We start from the raw sequence: 24,672 nt of genomic DNA, 5'->3' as shown, positions 1-24,672 counted from the left end.
TGATACTGGATGCTTGGATAACCTAGATTATTTGGATTGGATATTGGATTACCTTTGATCATGTAGTTTCAGTAGACTGTTGAGGCTAAACTTTTGTGTAGAGTTAAAAAGAGAATGTGGGAAGTGGGTGTTTCAAAAAGACTATCATTGATGTTAGACATAAACAAGATCCTGATTTTTGTTGACTTTAGGGTATATGTGACTGTGAGATTGAAAAGTTATAAGGCTAGTAACGTGAAAACTAATCATTAAGTATGCACGTAATATAAGATAGTTTATGAATGTATTTGTTCAGAAATTATATTTGAAATTCAGACTGAAGATGTAATGCTTCTTTTCATATGTATTTTGTATCAAGGTTCCCAGACGTCAAGACGATGAGCGGAATAATATTTACTTGGAACTAATGCAATATGACAATACAGAAAAATATCCTCTCTTGTTGGGGAGTGTTCAGGTCCACCTTTATGAAGTAATTCAGGTGTGTATCAGAATCGTTTGGCCCCTTGGTATCACATTGTCCAGTTGGTGTTTGTCATTATGATTTATCTATACCTCATGGACTCCTTTTATTTTTTATCTGCCTTCAAACTCATGTGCTTAGGGAATAATATCTTCCTCTGGATATAAAAAAATGAGTTGGTTTGTAACAGCATAATGTTTTTAAAAATTTATTTTCTGGAAGGGCAGTGATATATCCTAAAAAGGCCAAGCATGTTTTATTATGTTTTCTGAAATGTTTTAAAATAAGACTCAAACCACAAACCTGGTCTCTTAGCTGTCAGCACAGGTTTCCGTTCAGTTCTTTATCCTTATCTGGGCTGCTGGCAGTCGCCTGTTGGTGTGTCGTTTCGGGGTCAGCCAGCGTTGTGGGCCGAGTTTATACACAGACTTTGTGGTTCCTTCTCTCTTGCTTTCTCCTTTCTAGGAGTCTCCCCTCACTTTCCAGCAGCCATGGTTGCTCGGAACTCAAAGGAAGAGAACTAATTGATCAGGGAACAAGTATAAACAATCTGAAGGATTTTCAGGAATATTTGTTAGGACATAAAGCGAGGAAGCCCTCAAAGACTAATGGAATTATGTCAAAGGACACAAGAGCCGGGCTGCAGGGGCTCCTACTGGCCAATTTCAGGGTAATTTGAACATCAGAAAGATCATTACAAATTCTGAATAGAGAAAAACTCATGAATCCTTGGTGATTTTTAAAAAAGAAAAGCAAAAGAGAGCGTGGGAAGAAACGGAGGTTTTTCATTTTTAAGCAGAAGAATGCCAGTTAATACATGTAGAAAGAATGATAGAATTACAAATTCACCATTTTTGCAGCACTTTATAGTGAATAATGATTAATTCAGTCAAGACTTAGCAATGGTACTGAAAACATTAGTTGAAAGGTTATTGGGGAATAGGATATTTACGGGGTGTCACAGTAACAGCCCACAGATTAATTATTGCAAAGGGGAAAATGTGTCTCTATAGTAGAGAGGTGTGGTGGTTACCACTTTAACTAAGAGCTTGAACTTAGCATGAGTAATTGTGGCCAACTTAATGTCATGTACTTCCTATGGTGGTACAACATGAAGTACACGGTATTACCTGTGAATACTCATCAAAAATGTTTGACCCAGGTCTAACCAAGCCGAGCCTAGACCTAAGTTTTAACTTACAGGAATTTAGGGGATAGGGAAAAAGTGAAACATGATGATATGGTAAGATAAATAGGTAATGTAGGACATACCAACTTAGATTTTTTAAAAAGTTAAGGTCATTAAAAAAAAAAAAAGATGGAGGGAACTGTTCTAGATTAAAAGAAATACAACCAGGGCCGGCCCCGTGGCTTGGTGGTTAAGTGCGCGCGCTCCGCTACTGGCGGCCCGGAGTTCGGATCCTGGGCGCGCACCGCTGCACTGCTTCTCCAGCCATGCTGAGGCCACGTCCCACATACAGCAACTAGAAGGATGTGCAGCTATGACATACAACTATCTACTGGGGCTTTGGGGGAAAACAAAAAAAAAAAAAAAAAGGAGGAGGATTGGCAATAGATGTTAGCTCAGAGCCGGTCTTCCTCAGCAAAAAGAGGAGGATTAGCATGGATGTTAGCTCAGGGCTGATCTTCCTCACAAAAAAAAAAAAAAAGAAATACAACCAGTTTGATTGAATACAGATTTGAAAAAGACAGTAACAAAAGACACTATTGTGACAATTAGGAAAATTTGAATATATACTGAGTATTAGATAAAATTCTAAAATTATTGTTAGTTTTCTTTTTTTTCTTCTTTTGAGGAAGATCAGCCCTGAGCTAACATCCAATGCCAATCCTCCTCTCTGTTTTTGCTGAGGAAGATTGGCCCTGGGCTAACATCCATGCCCATCTTCCTCTACTTTATATGGGATGCCGCCACAGCATGGCTTGACAAGCAGTACGTCGGTGCGCGCCCAGGATCGGAACCTGGGAACCCTGGGCCACCAAAGCGGAGCGCGCACTTAACTGCTGCGCCCCCTGGCCGGCCCCCAATTGTTAATTTGCTCAAGTGTGATACTGATATTGTAGTTATGTAGAAGAGTATCCGTGTGTTTACAGTATGCACGGTGAGGTTTTAACATTTTGGGGTGAAGTAACATAATGGCTGCAACTTGTAAATAGCGCAGTAAACATATATGTGTACTTACACACAGATAAAGCAAACGTGGCAAAGTGTTAAAGCAGTTTTAACAATTGTTAAGTTAAATAATGCTTGAACTTGTTTAATCTAGGTGGAGGGTATATTGGTATTTATTGTTGTAGTCTTTTGGCTGATTTATATGTTTGAAAATTTTTATAATAAGAACTTGGGGAAAATTGGGTAGATTTCCAATATATTAGCAAGAGTCATCCTGTGAAGAAGGAGGAGAACATAGTGACTAATGAATAAGAGTCAGCAACTGAAGATTCTCAGAGAAATTTGGGGAGAGGATCTTGGAAATGACTAAAATGCCTTCTACGATATGGCAATTTATGCATCAGAAAAATGTGACATTATTTATTAGTCACATTTTGTTGAAGGAGCTGGGACTTTTGGATTTTAGTTGTGTGTGCGAACTTTTCAGTATTTATTTTTATGAGGGTAAATTTTTTAAATGAAAAATATCACCCACCATCCTACAATTCTAATGTAGCATTTCATTTCTCAGAATTTCCTTCCAATTCTTTTTTAGACATATAAGCAGAAAAATAGAAAATATAAAAAGAACCAAATGCAAATTCTAGAACTGAAAAAGACAGTATCTGAAATAAAAAATTCACTTGATGGACTTAACAGCAGAATAGAGATGACAGAGGAAAGGACTGTTCTTTTCCTCCTAATTTCTTTAAAAATATATCTGACTATTTAAAACTAAAACTAAAACCTTGGCTTGTGGGTTTATAATGTAGATGTAATGCATATGACAACTGTACATAAAGGATAGGGAGGGGATGGGGTTAAAGAACCTATAAAATTGCAACATTTGTGTATTTTCCCTGAAGTGGTGCAATGTTAACTCAATAGGGTTGAAGTTCCTAAGCTGCTGCCTGATTCTACTGCCTTCTGCCCTTCCCCTCAAGAACAGATAACGATTATCCTAAACTTTGTGTTTAATATTCCCTTGCTCTTTTCATAGTTTCACTACTTATGCATAGTTACAAAAATAGTATCATTTGTGTTTCTAAATATATTATGCTTCTAAGATTAATATACTTAATTTCATTAGCTAGTGCTTATTCTTTCACTGCTGTATACTATTACATATGGGAGTATTCCTCAGTTTGCCTTTAAATTTGTTAATGGATATTTGGATTGTTTTCAGTTTTTGACTATTACGTACATTGCTGCAGTGAATTTTATTGAACTTATCTTCCAATGCATACCTGCAAAAAGTTTCTGTGTTATGAGGAATTGCTCTCTATGAGTCTCTATGATGAATTTCTACATCATAGGTAGAGAGACCGTATTATTTATTGAACAGAGTCATCAGGGAAAGCAATTTTGGATATTTATGGATTTCTTCAAAAAACCTTATGATTTTAGCTGTGGTGTGTTCAAGATGTGCTATCTCTGTGTTATATGTGTCAGTATTCTTTTATAGCCACTTCTACCTTAATAAAGGATTACATGATTTTCCTTATTAGAATTCTTCAGTTACTCCTGTTTGGTCAAAACTTGATTAGCAGACATTTGGTCCTGTCCAAAACGTCCATAAGACATTTGGTCCATGCCAAAAGGTCCTTGCATTTGGTCCTGTCCAAAATGTCCATGAGCATATTTGATCCATGCCAAATGGTTTTGGACAGGACCAAATATCAAGGACCTTTTGACTTGGACCCAGTATCTCCATGGACGTTTTCAACAGGACCAAATATGACCAGATATTAAGGACCTTTTGGCGTGGGCCAAATGTTTTATGGACTAAATGTCTTATGGTTGTTTTGGACAGGACCAAATGTCCTTTGGGGCAAAACTCAGATCCCAGAAGTACAAAGTTGACCGTGAAGACTTTGGTCTTTTTGGTTTTTTTTTCCTTTTTGCAGGGAAAGATTTGCCCTGAGCTGAATCTGTTGCCAGTCTTCCTCTTTTTTTCTTTTTTCCTCCCCAAAGCCCCATTGCATGGTTGTATATCCTAGTTGTAAGTCCTTCTAGTTCTTCTGTGTGAGCCACTGCCACAGCATGGCAAGTGGCAGACGGGTGGTATCGTTCCATGACTGGGAAGTGAACCCAGGCAGCCAAAGTGGCGAGCATTGAACTTTAACCACTAGGCCATCAGAGCTGTCTCTTTGGTCTTTTTCTTTTTGATGCAGTTTCATTAGCAGGATGTTGGCTTGGGGTGATGGCTATATCATAGTGTTTAAGCATCTGGATAACAGATAATAGAAGACAAGAACTATAAGACAATCACAAATATAATGATAAATGTTTTGAATCCACTTTGTGTCCAGTCCTATTCAAAGAAGTCCTAATGGGAGAGTAAGTCCTACGGATGAATTTGGCCCACCTTAAATAGCCAAGTGGCCTTTTTTTTTTAACTTATTTTCGGATAATTATAGATTTACATGAAGTTGAAAGAAATAATACAGAGAGATCCTATGTATTCTTTGCTCAATTTCTCCCTGATGGTAACATCTTTCAAAACTATAGCACAGTTATCACAACCAAGATATGGAACATTTCCATCTCTACAAGGATTCCTCATGTTGCCCTTTTATAGCTACCCCTACTTCCCTCCCACCACTACCCGCTCCTTAACTGTTGGCAACCACTAATCTGTTCTTCATTTCTGTGATTTTCTCATTTAAAGGATATTATATAAATGGAATCATACACTATGTAACCTTTTAGAGTTGGGTTTTTTCACTCAGCATAATTCTCTGGAGAGTCATCCAGGGTGTTGCATGTATCAATAGTTTATTCCTTTTTTGTTGTTGAGTAGTATTCCATGATGTGAATGTACCACGTTTGTTTAACCATTCACCCGTTGGAGGACATCTGGATTGTTTCCAGTTTTTGGTTGTTATGAATAAAGCTACTATAAACATTCATGTAGAGGTTTTTGCATGAACTTAAGTGTTCATTTCTCAGATAAATTTCTGCATTGTAAAGTAGTTGCATGTATAGTCTTTAAAGAAACTGCCAAACTGTTCTCCAGAGTAGTGCCAATGTACGTTCCACCAGAAATGTATGAATGATCCAGTTTCTCAGCATCCTCATCAGCATTTGGTGTTGTCACTATTCTTTATTTTAGCCATTCAGGTAGGTGTGTAGTGGTATCTCATTGTGGTATTTGCAATTCCCTAATAGCTAATAATGTTGAACATCTTTTCATGAGAGCCTTTTAAATTATTGATTATTCTACTTTTCCTGAAGGGTTTACCTAGGTACAACAGGATGCGTAGGCTACTGCACAGACTTTACCACAACTGGACAGTAAAAGGTCGAGGACAGTTTTATTATCTAGGATGATTCTAGTCAACAAATTTTTGCTGATCTGTCTGGTCTCTAAAGCTTGAGCTGTATTATTTGCTATTTGGGTCACATACAGGGGTAGATTATAGACCATTTGTTTTAGTTCTAGAACTACTATCCAGGGTAGAAGTCTTCATGTAGACTGGTAGAATTTAGTGCTTGGATGAGTTAGGAAGACCTAATGACCAGGCCCAAACTATGGATCATGTCTAGAAGTATATGAGGGCCATCTGCTTGCACAACAATTACCCCATGGGTATGGCATGAAGAAGACACAAATGTATTGTTTATGATTACCAATTAGTTGCTTTCTGAGTGTAATTGGCTTGATTATGGAGGACAAAGACCTTGAGTTGAATTAAACAAATCACACTATAGGTTTTTCATAGCTTTATAAAAAAATAATTGGTCTATAGCTTCTATCAGTCATCCCCTGTTCCTTCCTATCTCAGATACATCTTGGGTTCCTTTGAGGCTCTGGGAGAAACCGGAAACCTCAGCTAATTGTTAAGGCCTAGAGTCCAGTTAAGGCATATAAGTATATTAGAGTTTATAATGTTCCTGTATTGATTATAAAAGGGAATGTGATCGTTAATTTTGGGGTGAATTGTAGTCCCATTTGTGTTTATTGGTTTGGCTATATGATCCATACCAGATGAGCTTATGACTAGGTGATAAATTCAACAGTTAGAAAGATTGGTAGCCACTATAATTATTGAGAAAGGCAACAGAGAATTCAAAGATGTGGAAGATTGTTAGAGTAATGCCCCCTAAGTAATCATACCTCCCTGTATTCATACCTTTGAGGAGTCTACAGTCCCCCCCACCCCCCACCCCACAGGCTTAACCATGTAACTTACTTTGGGCTGAGCAGAGCCAAATTCAGGACAGGGAGACAAATAGCTCATTGCCACACATTAAAACTCACCCGAGGAGCTGAGTGAAGACAGGCCTTAAGACTCTGTGGATTTGGACAAGATGCATATTTGGGGTGAATATTTTAATTGGCTCCAGTGAAGGCTCAGTTGGGCAGATCTCAGTGGGACTGCCAGAAATAACTCAAAGATATTTACAGTAGTTAAAAATATGACTAAAAGTTTACTTATATATGAGGGAGATGAATCAATAGGTTGAGTTCTTCGATCAAAAGCAGAGGTAGAGTTTACTAAAGAGAAGAAGAAGAAAAAGCAGTCTTGGAACAGTGGGATGCTTCCCCACTCCCCACTTTGGGGAAAGGGAGGCTGTCAAGAACAAGAAGCTATAAAGAGCAGGTAGACAGGATCATTGAGGAAATCAGTTTCAGTTATTTATGAATTTTCTGAGAAATCTTGTGATTTTACATGAAGAACATATATGATATGCTAATTCTGTGTGATGTCTGCATTGTACCAGCTATTATTTCCCTCATTACAATGCCTCACCAGGAACTGAGAGGGTAGGTGTTAAATAGGTGCTTGTGGATCGTTATGTTTTGGGGATGCAGAGGATGTGCGAACCAGATGCCAGAGTTTTCACTAACTGAGAATTAGTGACCAGAATGTCTGAAAGATGTGCCAGAGAGCACGAGGCTTAAAAGAGGAAAACTGTTTCTATCTACATGAAATAATGTGATCTGGAAGCAACAGAAGGGCGTATGGAGGATGCAACTCTACCTCCTGCCCTTGAGGTATGTGGGCCTTCACTTGAGGAGTTTGTGAGGGAAGCAGCATCCTTGCTGGGGAGCCGGGTCTCGGGTAAAGCAAAGGGGAAGTGTTTCGTGGAGCAGTTAAAGATGTAAGGTTGTCTGTTGACTGTGGAGTGGGCATCTCATGAGCTGCAGTGGAAAATGCTGAGAAGACAAGGAACCGTGGGCTGTTGGATTAGGTGGGAGGATAGCACAGCAGAGATGACCAGAGGTGGTGACCAAGGATACCGAAGGTGTGCCTGGTTACGGAGACCCCAGAGTCCTCCAGAGAGCAGAGAAGCTCTCCATTCTGTCAGGAGGCAGCTTAGCCTGTGGACCTGTGTTTGAGTAACCCCTCAAGCGTGCAGGCATGGCAGTTCCTCTAAGACTTCCAAAAAGGGGAGCTCTACCTAGCAGGAACATTTTTGTCTAAAAAACATAAATGTAAATAGTAACATTTATTTTTGATACAACCTGGAATTTTCATTTTCTTCCAAACATTCATTATATTTGTATTTTAGCTATTAAATTAATATGTGCATTAAAAATCATTACCTGATTTTTAAAAATCTATGAAATGGTTTAGATAATATACAAATGACTACTTGAGTGATTCTGTATTTAAGAATTTTATTGTTTATTCTTTTTTCTAGAAAGGATGCTTTATTGAAGAATTTCAAATGTTGAATAAAAACACAGTAAGAACTTTACTGAAACTTCCAAAGTTTTGTGCACATACTTAACATTTTATATAACTTTATTTTTTTTATTCTTTGTAGCCTCTGATAATTGTTTTTATTCTTTTTGTTACCCTACCAGTCACTGTTTAAATTAATGGAAATGTATTAAATAGGAAGTACAATATTTGCTCACAAAATCTTCATCTCCACTTTTCTTTATGCTACTATCTTACTGCTAAATAGTGATGAAGAAAATTAGAAATCAGTGGGTAAGAGAGTAAAAAAAAATGCTTGTAGCTGCTTCTCTGCATAGCCTCAGGGTCCTCACTTGTTGAACTGAGGAAATATTTTTCTCCTTGAGGAGTTTCTAAAGAGTTGTTTAGAGTTCTTACTTGAATTTCTTTTAAGTACTTAAAAATTATTATCTTGATTAATTTATCTTCTATTCAGAGAGGCCTCTGCTGCCAATAGGCAAAGCAGGGCCAAGGAACAGAATGATGGGTATTTGAGGTCATAACCTCTGACACCTCCTTCATTTCACTTGTGAACCAGCTGGGGTTCAGAGAGATGAAATCACTTGTCTAAGTCAGAATTTTATCTGAAAATGGAAGTGGAGAGAAGTGTGAGCAAATACTTAAAAAAATATATACCTACATGTATATGAATATATATACACACACATATATATGTATCTCAGCTTAATCCTATTAACAATTGTAAATTTGTATTTTTCTATATTTTAATTATATTATATTCCTTAACTTTAACAGAAAGGTTTTTAACATTTCGGGAACTCCATAGATTCTTCTATAGGAGTTCCTTCTGTAAATGTTGTTTTTTTTTTTAAATCAGGAGATTCATGCTTTGGTTTTTCTAACTTATAGATTTGTGAAGTAAAAATATCACTTGCTGTCACTTCTCCATTAAAATATCTTTCTGGTAAAATAATAAAATAAATTTGCCACGTGTTTAGCTTATCTGCAGGATGGAGGTGGAATTTATGTTCTCCTATGGGAACTTTGGTTATGGATTTTCACATCAGGTAAGTTCCCCTCTTTAAAAAATTGTTCTGCTACAGCTCTTCAGCCAGATGGTCCTCTTCTGAGCCTCTATCCTTTCCAATTTGAGAAACTCTTTAAAATAAATATTTTTAAAAGAATGCTGTTTTTCTCCAGCTTGAAGCAAAATGAAACTTTACCATTATTTGCTTATACATTTTTAAATAATGATCTTTTATTCAAAATGTCTTTATATGAAACTTGCTTTTGTATGTTTGTGTGTGTGTACACACATACTTATGTAATTGAAGACAAAATTATTTTAAGGATTCAAGAAAGAAATGTGGATTTTTATATCTAAAAATACTTATTAAAATTGGAGTCCTTGATGTTATTCAGATATTTTGTACTATGATCACGTATGCTCCTTTCCCCTGTGGTTATTTCAACGTCTGGTGTTATTTGAACCCTCCTTGATTCATCAAGAGATAATCTGCCCAGAGAAGATATCTTCCTAGCTGTGGCATGCCCCTTTAAATTCACTACATATATCCATGTTGCAGTGAACATTTTTGTACATTAACCCGTGTCCTTTCCTTTAATTATGTCCTTATGCTAGATTCCTAGAATGGAAATTATTGTCCAAAACAATGACCTTTTCAAAGAATTTTTCTCGAAAAGTTGTACCAACATATATTCTCACCAAGTGTTTGAAAGAACTCTTGATATCCCTGGGTATTATCACAGCTTTGGGGCATTTATAAATCCAGTCCCATTAGTGCTGCTGTTATATACGGGAAATGACCCCTATACTTTGCATGTAATCTTTCATGTCCAGTTTTTGTTATTTTTTATAGTCTTGGTTATTTTTTAATTAGGAATGAAGAGTGGGTACATGAGTTTTAGTAAATAAGTCTACTGCTATGTTAACTGAGAAATCCCAGTAAAATGTATTTTAAAATTTTGCCTATGGTATATCATAATGATTTTTAATGCATTTCAAATCAGAAGTAAGTAGTGTACAGATGAAAGCCATGAGGCACAAGCTTTTTTCCTTTTTTCTTATCTAACTTTCTTTTCCTTCTGCCTACTTTCTTTTTTTTCTTATCATGAATTAGGCTTTATAGGGACTCCTACTTATTTAGTCCTCGTTGTGTCAGTCATAGTTTATGAGCACCAACTTCAGAGGTAGGTTTTGTGTTTGAATATAAGTATAATATGTAACAGTCCCCTTCTTAGGGAGATAGATCCTTTTCAAATAAAACTGGGCGAGTATTGTTTTATGAAGATAGACTCTACTAAAAACAAGGAGCAAAGGTATTGTATGGAAAAGAGTGGGAAATGTAATAAAAGTTAACTTGATTTTATATCTATGAACTTCTCAGTGATATAGTCCCCTACTTACCTGTCATGATACTATAAAAAGAGCACTGTGGTGGGGGCAGATAAAGCTGCATTCCAGCACTGGCTCTCATGCCTACTGGGTAACCTTGAAGAGACTTCTGATCTTCAGTGTTATCTGTAAAATAGGCACAGTTATCTACCTCATACAATTATTGAGAGGATTAAATAGTATTAAAGATATAAAATTCTTGGCAGATATTTAGTGCTCAATAAATGTTAGTTCTTCTCCAATTCCTTTTCTCCTTCTATATATCATTTAAGGCCTATTCCATAGTCCTGGAGGATAGTAGTATTAGGGTGAACTGTAATTGTAACTGAAAAGTGTTAAAATATACTTATTTTCTTCAGTTAAAACCTCTTCAGAAAATTATTGAGCCATCCATGTTTATGAATATTGCACCACCTCCAGAAAGAACAGACCCTATAACGTAAGTGAAGTCTTATTAACACAATCAGATCATGTGACATTTGAAACACTTAATCCATTTGATGGACCATTTTGAAAGAAAGTATATCTATATATACATGTATACATCTTATTGGTTCTGTTTCTCTGGACAACCCTGATTAATACGGATTTTGATACCAAGAGTGGCTCTAGAGGAACAGAATATTAAGGGTGAATTTTCTGAATTAGTTCTGGAGTTTCTGGAATTGGCTCTCAGATCTGATTAGATTTAAAGACTCTAATGACTCCATTTCGAGTAGTAAAGAGAACACTGAGAGTCCATGGCATGAACTGGCAATAGAGATATGCAAAATATCACCCTTGGATTCTCCTAATCAACTGTTTATAAGAAGCAAAGATCTGGGTGACTGTATATATGATACTTTCAAACATTTTGGTCAAACTAATGAATATAATGAGATTGGCTCAGCGCGCCAAATGTTGCTGGACAAAGTTCGGAAAGAAAAAGATGAGCTAAGGATTCAAATTCCCAACTCAAGCATTGCATACATGACCTGAAATTTTCTCTGTGTGTTCTGAAGGTGACCTTTATCTCCTGTAGCCATAGGACTAAGATTGCTAACAGTCAAACCCAGAATTTCATCCTGCAACTGGCTGAATTACAACACAAGTTGAACTGTCAGCCTTGAAGGGAGTCTGCTATTAAAGTGAGGGCATTGATTGGAAATAAATGAGATCCTAAAAGGTGGAATGGGAATGTGGGAGAAGACCCTGATGTAGCTGGGGATATTGAGCCCCTAAATTCTGATATATCTTCTTTGCCAGTGGAAGTGACCTCTCAACCCCTGGTGGAAGACTTGGCCTCTCCACCCCCAGCAAAAGTGACATCACCACTCCCAGTGGTAGTGACCTTTCAACCTCCTGAGGGGATTAACCCTGCATTGCTTGACGAAACAGTAATGGCTTCCTCTGAGGCAGTTGCCATGTAAGACAATGTTAATTCTCCTCAGGACCCACCGCTAGCACCCCTCTTTGCTTCTGGGCCTGTAACTAAACTCAAGTCCCAGCAAGCCCCTAAAGGTGAGGTACAAAGTGTGACTCACGAGGAGGTGCATTACACTCCAAAAAGAACTACTTGAGTTTTCTAATTTGTATGGACAAAAATCCAGGGAACATGGGTGGGAATGGATATTAAGGATGTGGAAAATGGTGGAAGGAAGATAAAGTTGGATCACACCAAATTTATTGATAGGAGCTCATGAGGCAGAGATTCTGTTTAATTTAATGTTGCAGCTTGGGGAGTTGCAAAGGATTCCAGCTGTTTGGTTGGTTGGTTGCTGAAACATGGGCCAAAAGATGGCTCGCTGTGAGTGAATTGAAAATGTCAGACCTGCTTTGATTTAATGAAGAGGAAGGGATTCAAAGGCTTAGGGAGATTGGAAAGTTGGAGTGGATTTGTCATTTAAGACCTACTCACCTACCCTGAGAGGGTCAAGAAGACACACCTTTCACCATGACTATGAGAAATAAATTTGTGAGGGGAGCCCCATCCTTCAAGAGCTCTGTGACTGCTCTTCTCTGTAGGCCAGACTTTACGGTGGGAACTGCAGGCACTGAACTAAATTTAGGGAAACCCAAATGAATTCGGAGTAATTTGATCCCGAAGTGACAGGGACCAAGTAGCAGCACTCAATTGCCACAGGCAAGGTGAGTGCAGTTACTGTAATGGACAGTAGAGTCAAAGCAGCGATCAGAATAGGCTGACTCACAGAGACCTATGGCATTGGCTAGTCAATCATGATGTTCCCAGAAATAAAATATATAGGAAGCCTATTAAATCCTTACTTGATCTGTGTAAGCAGAAAAGTTCTAGGTCAAGTGAACAAAAGTCTAACTTGAATCATAAAAACAGAGAGTCACAGCTCCACAATCAATTCCCAGATTTGAGCCAGTTTACAGACCCAGAACACCGTAATGAAAAGGAAGCCTGGTCCCCTTGAGGAGAGACCCTGGTACACTGCCAAAATTTTTATAATGTTAATCTTTCTCTCAGCTTTCCCCAAAGGGAACTACAGCGTTTTACCAGGGTAACTGCATTAGAGAAAAGGAAATAATCAGACCTTTCAGAGACTACTGGATACCGAGTCTGAACTGACACTAATTCCTGAAGATCCAAAATATCACTGTTGTTCACCATTCGGAGTAGGGGCTTATGGAGGTCAGGTGATCAATGAGTTTTAACTCTGATCCGTTTCACAGTGGGCCCAGTGGGTCCCCAAACCCATCCTGTGGTTATTTCCCCAGTTCCAGAATGCATAATTTGAATAGACATATTCAGCAGTTAGTGAATCCTTACATTGGTTTTCTGACCTGTGAACTGAGGGTTATTATGATGAGAAAGACCAAATGGAAACCATTAGAGCTACCTCTACCCAGGAAAATAGTAAACCAAAAGCAATACCACATTCCTGGAGGGATTGCAGAGATTAGTGCCATCATCAAGAACTTGCAAGATGCATCACATCCCCATTCAACTCACCTATTTGCCCTGTGCAGAAAACAGATGGATCTTGGAGAACGACAGTAGATTATCATAAGCTTAACCAGGCAGTGACTCCAATTGCAGCTGCTGTAACAGATGTGATTTCATCGCTTGAGCAAATTAACACATCCACTGGTACCTGGTATGCAACTATTGGTCTGGCAAATGCTTTTTTCTCCGTACTTGTTTATAAAGACCATCAGAAGCAGATTGCTTTCAGCTGGCAAGGCCAACAGTACACCTTCACTGTCCTTCCTCAGGGGTATATCAACTCTCCAGCCCCATGTCATAATTTAGTTTCTGAAAATCTTAATCACCTTTCCCTTACACAAGATATCACACTGGTCCATTACACTGATGACATTATGCTGATTGGACCTAGTGATCAAGAAGTAGCAACTACTCTATACTTAGTGGTAAGATGTTACTTATCTTACTAGTAAGATATTTGCATGTCAGAGGGTGGGAAATAAGTCTGACAAAAATTCAGGGGCCTTCTACCTCAGTGAATTTTGGTGATCCAGTCACGTGGGACTTGTCAAGATATTCCTGCTAAGTTGAAGGGTAAGGTGTTGTATCTGGCCCCTCCTACAATCAAAAAAGAGGCAAAACACCTAGTGGGTTTCTTTGGATTTTGGAGGCAACATATTCTTCACTTGGCTGTGCTACTCTGGCCCAGTACCAGTGACTTGGAAAAAAATTATATATATATATATATATAATAATGTATACATGTATATAATATCTCTATTGTCTTCCCTTTCTTATCTCCTTACCATGTAACATAAGATATATTGACTTTATATCATAATATTTAAGTATTTTTAACCTTACATCATAGTATTTAAGTTTCGGGATATCAAGGAGATGAGTAAACATCACTCATGGACTTCACCTCTTCTTCTGGGGAAGGGGTTAGTAAATTTGAGTTTTTGGTTGTATGCAGGATAGTTGTTAGGTGGAATTATGAACTTATTATTGTTTTCATTTGGAGATTAAGTGTGTTTTAAGGAGATGCTTACGGGTGCCAAGTTGACAAGGGGTGGACTTGTGATGGTTAATTTTGTATGTCAACTTTACTGGGCCATGAAATGGAAATTTGGATCTAGAGATTGGGGGAGAGGTCTGGGCTCACTTTCTACTTCTCATCAGAACTTCAGGTCCTTCTCTCCTTTACCATCCCTGCTGCCCATGATCTTAGTAGTAAAAGTACTCAAGAGAGCGCTTCTCTCAGGATTTCTGACTTTTGTCTTCTTTTCTAACACTGTCCTCCTATGGTCCAAGGTGGGTAGGTGAGCTTACAGTACAAAAAAGAATGATTCACAAGTGATAGCTACCGCTGATTTTAGAAGTGAAATTTTGTATAATTTCATTATTTAACTTTATTACCATTTTTGCAGAAATGTTATTATACCACAGCCAATAGAATATCCAGCATTCTTATCCCCAGACCTGAATTTTACTGTTGGGAAGCCAGCTGCAGTGCCTCAATCCAACCAGCCATCTGTAGTGCGACTTGAAAAACTTCAACAACCACCTCGGGAAAGGTAAAAAAACAAAAACAAACAAAACAAAAAATTTTTCATCTTATTTATGTGTTGTTTGTTTATTAGTTTTTTTCTTTGAGACGTGATCTTGCTATTGGTCCCCCTTCATTGTGTTGATATTTCATGGGTGCAAAGGTTCTTCCTGAGTTTCGTTTATTGTACATAGGTGTTTGTTTAAAAAAGTCAATGCTATAGTAAGAAAAGAGGTAAGAACTCATTTATAAGGGAGAAAGTAAAATGCTTGCTCTCTCTCTTTACTCAATGATGCATTCTGTAGATGTCTCATGCTCTTTTCTGTATTTCCTATATTTTCTGTATTTCTGTATTTTCCTTTATTTTATAGTTTTATAGTTTTATAGTTTTATAGTTTCCACTTCTCTACAAAAATCCCCAGTCCTGTCTCTTTGACTGTATTAATACAGTCGAAGAGTATATTAGTCTTCAAATATATGAATAATTGCTATTTTAAAGTTCATCTTAACTCCATTATCTGGATCTCGTGTAAGTCTGTTTCTGTTGTTTTTTTCTCTTGTAGTTTTCAGTCACATCTTATATTCTCATATACCTAGTTGTTTTTATTAAGTGCCAAACGTTATATTTGAAAATCTATAGAATTAATTTGAGGCTCTTAATTGTATATTCTTACAGAGAAAATATACATTTGCATCTGGCAGCCAGCTAGACTAGGGACACTAGCAATCCCAGATCACCTTAATTGAGATTGAAATTGAAATGATTTGGACTTTAGTTCCTGTGAGGATTAGTCTTTTTCTGGTTTACTCTTATTCCTAGTATCAGGACTGGGACTAGTATGAGACAACTAGGACACAATATTTAAGGAGGCACTTACTCTTGTGGTATGCCCTCTAGGGTCCCAACTGAAAATCTAGATGTTTTCCGTGGCTTCTCATCCTTAGCAGAGCCTGAACTCTGTTTTTTGTTCCCCTATCCATGTATATCTATCTTAAAGCTCTGATGAGCTTCTTAACTCTGAACTACAAATGTCTTGAAGCAAAAATGGCACCAAATGATGAGCTCAACGTCTTTGGACCTTCTTTCTGCCTGGCATCTTGGATCTGCAAATTATTGCTGCCTTTATTAAACTGATTGATGCTTTCAAACAAAATTTTAAAAAATATTTTGTTCAGCTTTTTAAGTTGTGCAGTGATATGGTTTGTCTGAAATAACCTAGTCCATCATTGCCAGAAGCCAAACTCTTAAACATTTAAAAAATAACTGTGTGTATGTGTATACATTTTTTACTCAGACTTATAAATTAATTCATAAACATTGAGTTGAATGACCAAGGAATGCCTTTTTCCTCTAGTCTGATGATGTTTTAGTCATTCAGTAACATTTATTGAATACCTACTCTAGGGTACCAAATATACAATGGTGATTTAACAAAGTATTTATTTGAGTCCTCTTTTTCTTGGTAAGTCTAGCTAACGATTTATTAATTTTGTTTTTTTAAATAAAACCAGCTCTTAGTTTCGTTGATGTTTTCTGTTGTCTTTTTAGTGTCTATTTCATTTATTTCTGCTGTGTTCTTTGTTATTTCTTTGCTTTTATGAACGTTGGGCTTAGTTTGTTCTTTTTTTTTTCCTACTTCCTTGAGCTGTTACGTTAGGTTGTTTTTATTTGGGATCTTTCTTTTTCTTATTGTAAGTGTTTATTGCTATAAACTTCCCACTTAGAAGTGCTTTTGCTGCATCCCATAAGTTTTGGTATGTTGTATTTTCTTTTTTGTTTGTTTGTTTATTGTGGTAACATTGGTTTATAACATTGTATAAATTTCAGGTGTACATCATTATACTTCTATTTCTGCATGGATTACATCACGTTCTCATGTTCACCACCCAAATACTAATTACAATCCATCACCACACACATGTGCCTAATTATCCCTTTTGCCCTCCTCCCTCCCCCCTTCTCCTCTGGTAACCACCAATCCAATCTCTGTCTCTACATGTTTGTTTGTTGTTGTTATTACCTACTACTTAATGAGTGAGATCATATGGTATTTGACCTTCTCCCTCTGACTTATTTCACTTTGCATAATACCCTCAATGTCCATCCATGTTGTCACAAATGGCTGGATTTCATCATTTCTTATGGCTGAGTAGTATTCCATTGTGTCTATATACCACATCTTCTTTATCCATTCGTCCCTTGATGGGCACTTAGGTTGCTTCCAAGTCTTGGCTATTGTGAATAACGCTGCAATGCACACAGGGGTGCATGTATCTTTACGCACTGGTGTTTTCACGTTCTTTGGATAAATACCCAGCAGTGGAATAGCTGGATCATATGGTAGTTCTATCCTTAATTTTTTGAGGAATCTCCATACTGTTTACCACAGTGGCTGCACCAGTTTGCACTCCCACCAGCAGTGTATGAGAGTTCCCTTCTCTCCACATCCTCTCCAACACTTGTTGTTTCCTGTCTTGTTAATTATAGGCATTCTGACGGGCGTGAAGTGATATCTCATTGTGGTTTTGATTTGCATTTCCCTGATAGTTAATGATGTTGAACATCTTTCCATATGCCTGTTGGCCATCTGTATATCTTCTTTGGAGAAATGTCTGTTCAGGTCTTTTGCCCAGTTTTTAATTGGATTGTTAGTTTTTTTGTTGTTGAGATACATGGGTTCTTTATATATTTTGGAGACTAACCTCTTATCAGATGTATGGTTTTCAAATATCTTCTCCCGATTGTTAGGTTGTCTTTTCGTTTTCTTGATGGTTTCCTTTGCTGTGCAGAAGCTTTTTAGTTTGATGTAGTCCCATTTGTTTATTTTTTCTATTGTTTCTCTTACCTGGTCAGACATGGTGCTTGGAAATATGTTGCTAAGACTGATGTCGAAGAGCGTACTGCCTGTGTTTTCGTCTGGAAGTTTCATGGTTTCAGGTCTTACATTCAAGTCTTTAATCCATTTTGAGTTAATTTTTGTGTATGGTGTAAGGTAGGTATGTTGTATTTTCATTTGTCACAAGATATGTTTTTCTTTTTCTTTTTCTTTTGACTTCTTCTTTGACCCATTGGTTATTCAGTAGCATGTTGTTTAGTCTCCACATATTTGTGAAATTTCCAGTTTCCGGTTGGAATTGATTTCTAGTTTTATACATTGTGGTTGGAAAAGATGCTTGATATGATTTCAGTCTTCCCAAATTTATTAAGACTTGTTTTGGGTCCCAACATATGATCTGTCCTAGAGAATGTTTGTCGTGTGCTTGAGAAGAATGTGTGTTCTGCTGCTGTTGGATGGAATGTTCTGTAAATGTTTGTTAAGTTCATCTGATCTAATATATAGTTTAGGTCCAGTGTTTCCTTTCTGATTTTCTATTTGGGTGATGTATCTGTTGTTGAAAGTGGGTACTAAAGTCCATTACTAATATTGTATTGCTGTCTGTTTCTTCCTTCAGATTTGCTAGTATTTGGTTTATATATTTAGGTGCTCATATGTTGGGTGCATAAATATTTACAAATATTACATCCTGTTGGATTGACCCCTTTATCATTATGTAATGACTTTTGTCTCTTGTTACAGTCTTTGGCTTAAAGTCTGTTTTCTCTGGTATAAGTATAGCTACCCTTGCTTTCTTTTGTTTTCCATTTGCATGGAATGTCTTTCTGCATAGCTTCACTTTCAGTCTGTGTGTCCTTAAAGCCAAATGTGTCTCTTGTAGGCAGCATGTAGTTGGGTCTTGGTATTTTTTAATCCATTCAGCACCTCTCTGCCTTTTGATTGGAGAATTTAGTCCATTTACATTTAAAGTAATTGTTAAAAAGTATGGACTTACTATTGCTACTTTTTTAATTGTTTTCTTGCTGTTTTGTAATTCCTTTGTTTCTTGCTTCTCTGGCTCTCTTCCTTTGTTATTTGATGATTTTCTGTAATGATATGCTTAGTTTCCTTTTTCTTTTTCTTTTGTGTATTTTCTATAGGTTTTTCTTTGTGGTTACCATGAGACTTACAAAAAACGTATTTATAACAGTCTGTTTTAAGCTGATAAGTTAATTTTGAATGCATACTAAAGCTCTACATTTTTACTCTTCCTCTCAATTTTTATGTTTGTGATGTCACAATTTACGTCTTTTTACCTTGTGTATCCATTAACATATTATTGTAGTTATAGTTATTTTTAATATTTTTGTCTTTTAATCTTCATATTAGAGTCTTAAGTGATTCGGTCACCACCATTACAACATGAATTTAACTCTATATTTACCTTCATCAGTGAGATTTATACTTTCATGTTTTTATGTTACTAATTAGTATCCTTTCCTTTCAGCTTGAAGAAGTCCTTTTAACATTTCTTGTAAGACCAGTCTAGTGGTGGTGAACTCTTTGCAGCTTCTGCTTCTCTAGAAAACTCTTTATCTCTCCTTCAATTGTGAAGGAAAAATTTGCCAGTAGGGTATTGTTGGTTCAGTTTTTTTCTTTCAGCACTTTGAATATATCATATCACTTTCTTCTGGCCTGCAAAGTTTCTGCTGATAGTCTTATGGTGGCTCGCTTGTATATAACAAGTTGTTTTTCTCTTGCTGCTTTTAAGATTCTCTCCTTGTCTTTAATTTTTGACAATTTGGTTATAATGTGACTCAGTGTAGGTCTTTTGGATTTTGGATTAATCTTATTTGGAACTCCCTAGACTTCCTGGATCTCAGTGTATGTTTCTTCCCCCAGGTTAGGGAAGTTTTCAGCCATTATTTGAGTAAGCTTTCTGCCCCTTTCCCTCTCTTTTCTCCTTCTAGTTCCCCTGTAATGCAAATATTGGTCCACTTGACGGTGTCCCATAAGTCCCTTAAGCTATTTTCACCCTTTTCATTCTTTTTTCTTTTTGCTCCTCTGATGGGATGAATTCCACTACCCTGTCTTCAAGTTTGCTGATCCTTTCTTCCACTTCATCTAGTCTGCTCTTGCTCTATTGAATTTTTCAGTTCAGTTATTGTATTCTTCAGCTCTATGATTTCTGTTTGGTGCATTCTTATATTTTCTCTCTCTTTATGGAAATTCTCACTATATTCATGAATTTTTCTCCTGACCTCAGTGAGCATTTTTATGACCATTATTTTGAACTCTTTATCAGGTAAATCACTTATCTTTGTTTCATTAAGGTCTGTTTCTGGAGTTTTATCTTGTTCTTTTGTTTAGAACTTATTCCTCTTTTTCTTCATTTTCCTTGACTCTATGTTGGTTTCTGAGCATTAGATAAAACAGCCACCTCTCCTAGTCTTGATGGAGTGGTCTCATGTAGGAAATGAACCTTATCAATCAGCCTAGCCTGACCTCTTTGTTGTCTCTCAACCTTTGTGATTATCCAAGCCACCTTCTTTGTTCTTAGTGGCTCCTAGTAGTTGAGGGTGTGTAAAGACTTGTCAGTGTCCCAAAGGGAGGGATCTCAGTCAGCACCTAAATTCAGGCTAATTGGAAGCTGGACCCTCAGTCAGCTGCTAGGAAAGTATAAAGTAAGAGCCCTTCTAGGGAGAAACTGGGAGATGGGCTTTGTGCTTTCTCCCTCTGTGCTGGGTCTAGGTGTATAGCTACAGGAGTAGGGGTGCTCCTGTTCCCATTAAGAAGTGCTTCTTTGTGTGTTAGAGTCCTGTGGGACTGGTGAATGCAAGCCATATTCACTCTGACAGCCAGGTAACCCAGGAGCCCGTCCCTGGGGCAGCAGCCACAAAATCTGGAGCACCAGACCTGTATACAAGCTTCTTCCACAGCGATACTGGTGATTTGGATTGGGCTAGAGAGAGAAGGAGGAGCCTGACCCTCAGACAGCAGCTTTTAAAGAATGCAAATAAGCCTCTTTCAGGGAAAGACTGGGAGATGGGCTTTTTTTGCCTGCTCCCTCTGTGCTGAGCCCTGGGCAGATAGCCATGAGAAGACCTAGCAAGCTGTTAAGAACTTTCTTTTTGCTGTAGCTTAGTGGGTCTCATGGCCGCAAGCTGTGTTAGCTTTCAGAGCTAGGTGTTTTGGGGACCTGTCTGTTCCTCAGGTGGGAGTCTTGAAAGTTGGGGCGCTAGATGTGGGGTCCAAACCTTTCCTCAGGGAGATGCTAGGAATTGGGAGTTCCCTCCTGATTGTACGGTGCTGTGCCAGGGTTGGGGTTTATGGTGCGAGTGTGTCTCAGCCTTTCCCACCTGTTTTGATGTGAGTATTTTTTCATTTGCCTGATGTCTAGGAGTTACTAGTTTCTGGATTTCTTTCAGAGGGAATTGCTGTGCATGTACTGTAGATTCAGTGTGTCAATGGGAGGAAATGAGTTCAGGAGCCTCCCCACCATCTTGGATTAGAAACCAAAAATTTCTTGAATGCCTTGGCTTAATAGAACACAACTGGATCCTCATAACTGCTTCTGCATTCAAACAAAGTGGCTCCTCCAGCTCCACCTGCAGAACCTCAACTTGTCCAGCTCACAGTGACTTCTTCCTCTTGAGTAGCACCACCACCTGACCCCCTTCTTCCTAACAGAATGAGTCCCAGCAAGTCACCTCCCTCTCTGCTCACTGACTCACGTGTGTCTTTCTTACATGCTTTCATAATTTAGGGATGTTATTCTGTTCTTTATTCTCTTTCTTTTTATAAGTACTTTGGAATTGACCCAGATAGTTCTCTTTTGCTCAATTTTATATGGAATTAATTCTCCTGAATTTTTGTAGGAGACTTGGTTTAGAAAACTTTCCCAGCTTCATAGAGCTTCCACTTCTTATGTTTTTATTTGGGGTTAAAAAATAGGACTTGCTTTCTAAGATTTCTGGGCCTTGTCCAGGCTGGTCAGTTTTGAGCATCCACAGTGGTTAGACTGCTCCAGTCCTTTAGTTCTTACCATGAATCCTTGGTACTCACCCACTATTGGAATGAGCAAAACCCTCTGGTGTCAACTGCTGTTCTCAGATTGGCCCGCCGTACTCTCCTGTAACCGCCTGTTGGCCATTTGGGGGTTCTCTTTTTCTCAGGTCTATCAGATGCCCCTTTTATACCTGTTGCTTTCTCCCGTATGCACACAGATACCGTGAAGGTTTTATGTATATGTTTTGGGGTTCCTAGGGATACCTCGTCACATGATTTTGTAGTAAATGTTGTGCATAGGTTTTTGGGTTTGCTACCTAGATACTCTGAATATTTTTATGTAGAGATTTGAGAAGATTCTAAAACTATGCTACCCTTGTGGCCCTTATCTTCTCAGAATTTCCCTCTTTTGCTAAATTTTCATATTTATAATAATTTATCTGTAGTATCATTTGGGAGAATTTATTTGAACAATTGTATCATCTAGAAATAACAAAAATTTTGTTTCTTTATTCCCAATGCTTACTCTTCAATTTTGTTTTCTTGTCTTACTATGCTACCTAGAAGCTCCAGTCAACATCTGATATAGATGACAAGGGTGAACATCTTTGTTTTGTTCAGGATCTCTAATGGCAATGCTTCTAGCATTTAGTAGTTAAGAGCATTATTTATATAGGTTTCTTTGTCTAGATATCCTATACCAGGTTAAATAAATTATTCTGTTCTGTTCCTAGTTTTCTAAGAGAGTTTTTTTTTTTTAATCATGAGTGGATGTTGGATTTTGCTAAATGCTTTTTCTCTTTTAATCAGTTAAATAGTATTTAAATTATATTTTCTAAAGTTAATATCAAAATATCCTTGTATTCCTGGGATAAATGCAATTCATTAATAGTATATTATCTTTTATCTATACTATTGGATTTTTTAATTATTATTTTATTGAGGTCATAATGGTGTATAACATTGTAAAATTCTAGGTGTACATTAGTATTTGTCAGTCACCATATATATGTGCCCCTTTACCTCTTATGCCCACCCCCCAACCCTCTTCCCCTATGGTAACCACTAATCTGTTCTCTTTGTCCACGTGTTTGTTTATCTTCCACGTATGAGTGAAATCATGTGGTGTTTGTCTTTCTCTGTCTGGCTTATTTCGCCTAACATCATACCCTCAAGGTCTGCCCATGTTGTTGCAAATGGGACCATTTTGCCTTTTTTTGTGCCTGAGTAGTATTCCATTGTGTGTGTGTGTGTGTGTGTATATATATATACACACACACACGTTTTATATATATATATATATATATATATATATATATATATGAACACCACATCTTCTTTATCCATTCATCAGTTGATGGGCACTTGAGTTGCTTCCACATCTTGATTATTGTGAATAATGCTGCAACGAACATAGGGGTGCATAAGTCTCTTTGAATTGTTGATTTCAGGTTCTTTGGATAAATATCCAGTAGCGGGATAGCTGGGTCATATTTCTATTTTTAATTTTTTGAGAAATCTCCACACTGTTTTCCATAGTGACTGAACCAGTTTGCATCCCCACCAGCAGTATATGAGGGTTCCTTTTTCTCCATATTCCCTCCAACATTTGTTATTTTTTCTCTTGGTAATTATAGCCATTCTAACAGGTGTAAGGTGATATCTCATGGTCGTTTTGATTTGCATTTCCCTAATGATTAGTGATGTTGAATATCTTTTCACGTGCCTGTTGGCCATCTGTATATCTTCTTTGGAAAAATGTCTGTTTGTATCCTCTGCCCATTTTTTGATCTAGTTGTTTTTTTTGTTGTTGAGTTGTATGAGTTCTTTGTATATTTTGGAGATTAACCCCTTGTCAGATATACAATTTGCAAATATTTTCTCCAGTTGGTGGGTTGTCTTTTTGTTTTGTTCCTGGTTTCCTTTGCTTTGCAGAAGCTCTTTAGTCTGATGTAGTCCCATTTGTTTATTTTTTTGTTTGTTTCCTTTGCCTGAGTAGATATGGTATTCGGAAAGATGCTGCTAAGACTGACGTCAAAGAGTGTACTGCCTATATTTTCTTCTAGGAGTTTTATGGTTTCACGTCTTACCCTCAAGTCTTTAATCTATTTTGAGTTAATTTTTGTGTATGGTGTAAGGTAAGGGTCTACTTTCATTCTTTTACATGTGGCTGTCCAGTTTTCCCAATACCATTTATTGAAGAGACTTTCCTTTCTCCGTTGTATGTTCTTGGCTCCTTTGTCAAAGATGAGCTGTCCATAGATGTGTGGTTTTATTTCTGGGCTTTCAGTTCTGTTCCACTGATCTGTGTGTCTATTTTTGTACCAGTACCATGCTGTGTTGATTACTATAGCTTTGTAGTATATTTTGAAGTCAGGGATTGTGATGCCTCCTATTAGATTTTTTTTGTACTAAAATTATATTTTATTTGTAACATTTGTGTCTATGTTCTTGAATGAGATGAGACCTATTTTCCTTTTTCATAATGTCCTTGTTAGGGTTTATTATCAAGATCATAGTGTCCTCATGAAATGAATTAGGAAACATTCCCTTTTTTCCATTTAATTCTTGTCAATTACATCTTTAGATTATTAAAGCCTTTTGAAGTTTCTTGGATTAGAAGCTAAATTCTTATTTTTTAATTTGTTTTATTGCAGAAGA

At 37.3% G+C, this 24,672-nt stretch overlaps 1 protein-coding gene across 1 annotated transcript in view; it reads left to right on the top strand.

Annotated features, from left to right (window-relative positions):
• The window catches only part of C2CD6 (C2 calcium dependent domain containing 6), a 133,039-nt gene that overhangs the window by 25,114 nt on the left and 83,253 nt on the right, over positions 1-24,672 (top strand). The window contains exons 5-9 of the mRNA XM_058549601.1: positions 359-481; positions 8,289-8,333; positions 9,289-9,357; positions 11,066-11,145; positions 15,069-15,215. Of these exons, the coding sequence (XP_058405584.1) occupies positions 359-481; positions 8,289-8,333; positions 9,289-9,357; positions 11,066-11,145; positions 15,069-15,215 (464 nt within the window). The remainder of the gene's footprint in view (positions 1-358; positions 482-8,288; positions 8,334-9,288; positions 9,358-11,065; positions 11,146-15,068; positions 15,216-24,672) is intronic.

This window comes from Diceros bicornis, chromosome 10 (genome assembly GCF_020826845.1).
Source record: "Diceros bicornis minor isolate mBicDic1 chromosome 10, mDicBic1.mat.cur, whole genome shotgun sequence".
NCBI lineage: Eukaryota > Metazoa > Chordata > Mammalia > Perissodactyla > Rhinocerotidae > Diceros > Diceros bicornis.
This window is presented reverse-complemented; position numbering and strand designations above follow the sequence as displayed.